The following is a 7,583-nucleotide window of genomic DNA, read 5'->3' on the forward strand; positions in this document are numbered from 1 at the left end:
ATACAGTATATAGTATGTAATAGCCAAATCATTGCATTTATATTGAGAGATTCTAATTGTGAATAGGCCGCACGCTGCTCTGTTCCATTTGTGGGTTCCCTTCTTGCTGTTTGAGAACTCTGCTCTACGATATCACAATGTTTCAAAGAACAGTCTTTAGTGTGTTTGAGAACCAGAGACGGGTTCCGTTACTTGAGACAAAAGGCACGTGGTCCTTGTTCTCCCTGATGGATAGATTCAGATGTTGCTATAGGAATAATTAACGTACGCCTTTGACGTCAGTGTCGTGTAAATGTCCAGTCGTTGTGATTCGCTAGGCCTGCCTGGCAGCGGCTGCTGGCGCTGTGTTCATGATAAAAGCACAATGTTGATTCAATGGACGTATGATTGTATCATCACCCTGTTACGTGGAGTAAACTAGAGTGTAATATGCTATTTTGTTAGTCTTAAAATGTAGACTATAGGCACAGCTCTATGGTAAAAAACAAACAGCCAACCACAATGTGGGAATCTGGGATTATTTATCATCACATTTGCTTGAACAATGAGATGCTCAGCGTTTGTTTGCTACCAAAACGGGAGTTATTGATCAATCGTACATTCCTGAATTCGTTATAATCGATATTGGCACTTTATGGTTGTATCCACAGTCACAATAAAGATGTGAGCTGAACATCTTTGGGAATTTTCTTTTCGCAGTTTGTGAAAGGTTATCGGAAGTTTATGAAATAAATAATAAGAATTTACTCCACCTTCAAAAAAATATTCTCTTTTCACCGTTTTAAAACACCCAAAAAAGAAAAGAAAATTGATAAAATATTTCACCTTGAGCCTTATTTATTTTATTTATTTACACGGATTATTTATGAGCAAACGTATATTTCTTTGTTTGCCAATCAAAAGGCACAAGATGCACAATATCTCCATAATTCTATTGTGAGTGTGTTGAAACATGTTTTACATTTCAAAATTATATTCTGGCATTCTGAGTAAGGAGGTCAAAAAGTGATAAAGAAAATGTCCCATCTGTTTTTGGCTGGTAAAGAGAACCTCATGAATCCTAATCTGAAAGACAACCCCCGCCCCCGCCCCCCCCTGTCAGTCGGCTTGATGCTTCAAGGTGAATTCACACCAGAGGAGGAAGCTGTCTCTGTTACAGGACATTATACTGCACTGAAATACAACCTGAGGGTGGGAGAATATATTAACTTGTTGCCCTTCTTTTTTGTCAGGCGTTTTTTTTAAACACCTGTCGTAAACCATTGGTCAAATTAATCCCACTGGTTCGTGTCTGATCGTCTTTCGGCTGAGCTTTCATGAGCGGCCCTTTCCGATTCCTCTCGCTCCTCACATTTCTAAGATGTTTACCATAAAACGCACCAGACTGTGCTGTCCCACCTTTTTTTGGGTCCTATTTCAAGGCTCTGCCTGGCTGCGTTTTATTCTGACACAGCCGGAGAGGCGCTGCCTGTCTCATTCCCCCCCCCCCCCCCCCCCCATCCTCCCCATTCTCCCCCAGGCAGACGGTGCCTCTTTGTTTCACGCTTCAGCGCCGCCATCATTACAGGCCTGCCTGTCACTGGGAACAGAGGGTTAACACTCGGTCTACCAGAATTCTGCAACTACTAGAATGACATTATAATTTGGATTGTTGTTATAATGATCTAAGAAAAAATAGGTGGAATAGATAAAAAACAAACATCAGGCCACTAAATGAAAACTACAATGATCGAGTGTTTCATTTATCTAACTGACGCAACATAACGTCTCTGCAATGACAAAAGGCCAACTAGACCTGCAACAATGATCTCTGTGAAATAAATACAAACGTGTCCTGCTTTAAAAGCAGGTTCGTGTCATCGTTTGGCCTTTACAATGATAATTATTACTATCATAAACATTAACAATGCAGCAAAGAGTGACGTACGACACGCCCACAGGACGCCCTGTGAAACGCATGCGGTCAATCTGACTGCTGTGGTCATTCGAGGTAGATCTCTAACGATAAAACAATGTTATAATAATAAATACACACATTGAGGAAAAGACTGCGAATGAATGAATGAGTTCAATCAGACACGGATGAGATCGATAAATAAACTAAACTTACTACTTACTTACTTCTTACAGTTTATTTTGTATGAAACATGATACGTGTAAAATGCTTCAGAGAAGTAAAGGAAACAATATGCAGTTCAAACTCAGACGTGCAGTGAGCTCACCACTTAATCCCAATTAGCAAGATTCTAATCAGGAACTTTGATGAAGAGGTGATCAGATGCTGAAGCACTGCAGCCTCTTCCTCTTTGGTGTGTGTGTGTGTGTGTGTGTGTGTGTCTCGTCTCGTGCACCGGGCTGCTCATCGACTTCTCCTTTCTCAGCTGTTACTCTTTGAATCGAGTCAGCTGTCTCATGACGTCACGTCCCTGCTACTGACGTCCTCACTGCGTAAGGCAAGTCCAATGAAGTGATGATAATGATATTGACTCCAGATACCTACAGAGGGAAAGAGATCCAGCTTCTCTACAGACACTCCCAGTGAGCCTTCATCTAACGACGGCCTCACAGAGGTGACTCAGCAAGTAAAGAAATGCATTCTGTAATCTCTTGATCATTTATTCCCGTCTCTTGATTTCGGTTCTCTCTGCTGGCTTCAAGAGAAACCAGTGAGCATAAAATGGAGCACCTATAAAATGTCCGTGCATCCATTCATGCACCCATTCATCCATCCATCCTGTGAGTAATTGTAGACAGTACATCAACAACATTGATTATGCTGATAACGATGCATCCCTACACATCTCCATCAATGAGCATGTTATAGTTCACACAAAAGGGGTCTAACTGCACAATGCTGCCAGGCAACGAATGAAAAACTGCCATTTTAGTATATAAGTGAAGACAAAATGTGTCTTTACTCAATCAAATATGCTTCTTCACTTATTCATGCACATCAGATATTTTTTATACAATGTTATTTAAATTTAAACATGTTAAAAAGTGAAATTTATCTTACCTTCTGCTAGCAGGGTGTCCAAGTCGTCTGTGGTCCCAAAAAGGACTGTTTCACCCCAAGACGAAAGGTCAAAGCCACCCCTAGCTCAAATTTCATTGGTCAGAGACTTATCATCTTACTTGTAATTGGATGTTTTACTTGAAAAAATTCAAAGGGGCGGTGTGTGGGCCAAAATAGTGGTTTGTTGCCTGAGGACAACGGCATGCCATAGAGGGTTAAGTTGCCCCACAGCGGAAGAGATGGGAACCAGGAAACGCACCGACAGGTGCATGAACCGGTAGGGACCTGCTCCGACACGAGCAGCCCGCCCTGATAGACCAGTCCAGGCTAACATGGGGGGGTCCCAGAGCCTCCAGATACCAGGCGGGGGAGACGAAGGCTACCACGTCGTCGGAGTAAGAGCAGCTCTATACAATAATGTCAGGCTAGCAGCGCTGTTAGCTCCGACAGCTAAATGTTGATGATTGCATAATAGAGCAGTGGCAGCTGATCGATAGAGCGCCGGAGGTAATAATCAATCATCCAAACTAGCTAGCTGGCAACTCGCTGACTGACGCATCTGCGTTGCTATAGCAACCTGAAACGCTCCTTCATTTAACAGGTGTTTTGATTTAAATCTTGGTGTCGTGACGTGTTTATTAAAGCTTCTTTTGGAGTCTTTGGTTAGCATCTGGAAGAACCTGCTCGGCTACTAAAGCTGATGGGCGTGGCTCAAAGAACAACAGACACGGAGGGGGCGTGGCATCACCTGCGGAATCCTGTTTGTTTGATGACGTGTGAAAATGTTGCAACCGCATTTTGGTGGAACGTCAAAGGATCATCACGCTCCACCATTATGACCTCACAGACATCAAAGGATCATCACGCTCCACCATTATGACCTCACAGACACCAAAGGATCATCATGCTCCACCATTATGACCTCACAGACACCAAAGGATCATCACCCTCCACCATTATGACCTCACAGACATCAAAGGATCATCACGCTCCACCATTATGACCTCACAGACATCAAAGGATCATCACGCTCCACCATTATGACCTCACAGACACCAAAGGATCATCACGCTCCACCATTATGACCTCACAGACATCAAAGGATCATCATAGATCTAATACTGGCATCGGACAAATCCAGAATCAAAAACAGTGGTGTCATCAAGTGCAATTTAAGTGATTACAACATGATCTTCTGAACTCGTAAAATTCATAGACATGCAGCTCATTGATCCACAATAAACTGCAGAACTATGAAGCATTACTCCCCAGAAGCTCTAACAGCGCTGGAGGAAACTGACTGGTCTGATACTTTAAACTCCGCCACCGTCGAAGGGACCTGGTCTTCCTTTAAATCTGCATTTCTGTCTGTAATCGATAAGATAGCACCCATAACAGCTGTTCGGGTCAGAGCCCGTACAGAAGCTTGGATGAAGGGGGAAATATTGAATGCCATCAAGCTCAGAAACAAATGTTACTCTGAGTACAGAAAAACCAACAACGAGGAACTACTTGGAAAAAGCAGAAAACTACGCAATGTGGTTAACATTTTGGATTCATGTCGATAAAGCCAAAGTGTAACCCTGGTTTTGCTTTTTGCATCACAAATCAATGTCCGTTCGATCAGTCGTCTGAGCTGCTCTTCTGTACCTTCAGGTTGAAGAGAATTCCCCCGGTCACAAAGCAGGGCTGGAGCCCTTCTTTGATTTCATCCTTGCCGTTTGTGACACCAGACTGGTGAGATTATTACACGTCGGGGGAACCTGTTGTAACTAGTGGAAGCAGCTTTAAGTTTTTCTACTGCCCCACTAAACGTTTTCATTTCCGTTAGAACCAGGACAATGACACCTTAAAAGAGTTGCTGACGATGAACGTGGAGAAGCCCGTCAAGATGCGTTTGTACAACAGCAGGGCCGCGGCCGTGAGGGAGGCCGCCGTCATTCCCAGCCAAATGTGGGGGGGCCAGGGGCTCCTAGGGCTCAGCATTCGCTTCTGCAGCTTAGAAGAAGCCAATGACAAAGTCTGGCATGTCTTGGTGAGCATGATGACCCGACTCAAGGGACTATTCCTTTGTAACAATCGACCCCCTACCCATTTAAAAGGCATGACGCGTGTTTGTAAGAACCCCATGCCAGGGGCAACAGGCCTGGCCTAGTGCAAACCACGAGGACGGTGCCTGCTCACTGTTGGTGTACAGCAGTGTTCTGCAGGTAGAGGTAGCTTCCTGCACCGCTATAAGCAGCCCAGACCGCTGGCATCATTCAGCATTACCTGATTGTGATGGACTTCTCTTATTCACTAATGTCTGTTTTGAGTTCAGGAAGTGGAGCCAAACTCTCCTGCAGCCCTGGCTGGGCTGGGGGCCCACACCGACTACATCATCGGAGTCGCCGCTGCCATAAACGATTCTGACAATTTCGCCTCCATTGTTGAAAGAAATGAAGGGAAGGAGCTGAATCTCAATGTCTACAGCACAGACTCTGACAACTGCCGCGAGGTGGTCTTAACTCCATACTGTGGCTGGGGCGGAGAGGGCAGGTATAAATATATACATGCTGCTGTACTCATTTATGGAATGGAAATGCCATCCATCCATCCAGCCTTTCGGCTCAGCTCTCTCTTCACCATGACGGATCTGTGCAGAGTCCGCATCACAGCAGACGCTGCACCGATCCGTCTGTCGATCTCCCGCTCCATCCTTCCCTCACTCGTGAACAAGACCCCGAGGTACTTGAACTCCTCCACTTGGGGCAGGATCTCCTCCCCGACCTGGAGGGTGCGCTCCACCCTTTTCCGGCTGAGAACCATGGCCTCGGATTTAGAGGTGCTGATTCTCATCCCGGCCGCTTCACATGCGGCTGGAACCGATCCAGTGAGAGCTGGAGGGCACGGCCTGATGAAGCCAACAGGATCACGTCATCCGCAAAAAGCAGCGACCCAATCCTGAGGTCACCAAACCGAACCCCCTCAACGCCCTGGCTGCACGTAGAAACTCTGTCCATAAAGGTTCTGAACAGAATCGGTGACAAAGGGCAGCCCTGACGGAGTCCAACCCGCACTGGAAATAGGTCAGACTTATTGCCAGCAATGCGGACCAAGCTCTGGCACCGGTCATATAGGGAGCGGACACCCCGTATCAGGGGGTCCGACACCCCGTACTCCCGGAGCACCCCCCACAGGACTCCCCGAGGGACATGGTCAAATGCCTTCTCCAAATCCACAAAACACATGTGGACTGGTTGGGCAAACTCCCATGCACCCTCCAGGACCCTGCCGAGGGTGTAGAGCTGGTCCACAGTTCCACGGCCAGGACGAAAACCACATTGCCCCTCCTGAATCCGAGGTTCGACTATCCGGCGGACCCTCCTCTCCAGTACCCCTGAATAGACCTTACCGGGGAGGCTGAGGAGTGTGATCCCTCTGTAGTTGGAACACACCCTCCGGTCCCCCTTCTTATAAAGAGGGACCACCACCCCGGTCATTTTCCATGGCCTCACCGAACTCCTCCCATGCCAGAGAGGTGACATTCCTAGAGCTAGCTTCTGGAGCCGAGGATCGGACCACCAAGGTCCCCGCCTTCGGCTGCCTCCCAGCTCACAATGCACCCGGCCCCTTCGGTCCCTCCTATGGGTGGTGAGCCCACAGGAAAGAGGCCCCACGTTGCCTCTTTGGGCTGTGCCCGACCGGGCCCCATGGGTAAAGGCCCAGCCACCAGGCGCTCGCCATCGTGCCCCACCCCCATGCCTGGCTCCAGGAAGGGGCCCCGGTGACCCACGTCCGGGCGAGGGAAACGCAGGACCAAATATTTTTCTCATCATAAGGGGTATGTGAGCTACCCTTTGTCTGGTCCCTCCCCTAGGACCTGTTTGTCATGGGTGACCCTTCCATTAGTCATCTTTATTACAAATAAAATTCAGTGCAGTCTGTTGGATATATTTAGTTTATTTTTGGATCTTCAGTATTTGTAACATGATTGTTCCGACGTAATTTGCATGCAATGGATTTGTATTTATTTATTTATTTTTGATGCTAAATGAGAAGTAACCTTTTTCCAGAGCAGTACTCTGTGTTTTATGGCTAGGGTTAGGGTTAGGGTTAGCCTGAGGGATGAGCTCAGGAACAGCACTGAGGACGTCCCAGTGCAGCCTAAGATGAATCTTTCATTCATTCATTTGAGATGATCTTCTAAAGCTGTGCAGTCCAGCTTGCTGTGGGAAACCATCAAGCTCCGACCCGTGACCCGGTTTGATTCAGACTACGTTAATTTATTTCTCCAAACAATGGGAGTGTTTCTGCCTCCCCAGTATAGGATGTGGGATCGGTTATGGCGACCTGCACAGGATACCTACAGCACGGCTTCACACAGGTGACTCAGCAGAGGAAAGAAATGACAGCATGGAGAGAAGAATAAATGCATTCTGTAATCTGGTGATGATTTATTCCCGTCTCTTGATTTCGGTTCCCAGGTCCATCTCTCTGCTGTGGTTCCAACCACCCCGGTTGCTGTGTCTTACGCTGACTCCACAGCCACCTCTAACCCGACCCCCGTCGCTGGCCACCTACAGAC

The 7,583-nt window shown here is 46.9% G+C and overlaps 1 protein-coding gene across 1 annotated transcript; it reads left to right on the plus strand.

The window, feature by feature from the left end:
• The first annotated feature begins 3,348 nt into the window (after positions 1-3,348).
• On the plus strand, positions 3,349-7,440 carry LOC137902358 (Golgi reassembly-stacking protein 2-like). The gene is made up of 6 exons (XM_068746444.1): positions 3,349-3,411; positions 4,673-4,753; positions 4,848-5,051; positions 5,337-5,554; positions 7,321-7,366; positions 7,411-7,440. Exons 1-6 carry the CDS (start codon positions 3,349-3,351, stop codon positions 7,438-7,440), a joined length of 642 nt encoding a protein of 213 aa, XP_068602545.1.
• Positions 7,441-7,583: the final 143 nt, after the last annotated feature.

This window comes from Brachionichthys hirsutus, chromosome 12 (genome assembly GCF_040956055.1).
Source record: "Brachionichthys hirsutus isolate HB-005 chromosome 12, CSIRO-AGI_Bhir_v1, whole genome shotgun sequence".
In the NCBI taxonomy this organism is placed as follows: Eukaryota; Metazoa; Chordata; class Actinopteri; order Lophiiformes; family Brachionichthyidae; genus Brachionichthys; species Brachionichthys hirsutus.

What these genes read in the sequence shown, in the direction of transcription:
- LOC137902358 (XM_068746444.1), top strand. Translation starts at nt 3,349, where the DNA reads ATGGGGGGGTCCCAGAGCCTCCAGATACCAGGCGGGGGAGACGAAGGC. An exon ending in AAGGCTACCACGTCGTCGGA is followed by an intron (nt 3,412 to 4,672) that starts GTAAGAGCAGCT and finishes CTGTACCTTCAG; the next exon opens with GTTGAAGAGAATTCCCCCGG. An exon ending in GGCTGGGGCGGAGAGGGCAG is followed by an intron (nt 5,555 to 7,320) that starts GTATAAATATAT and finishes CTGCCTCCCCAG; the next exon opens with TATAGGATGTGGGATCGGTT.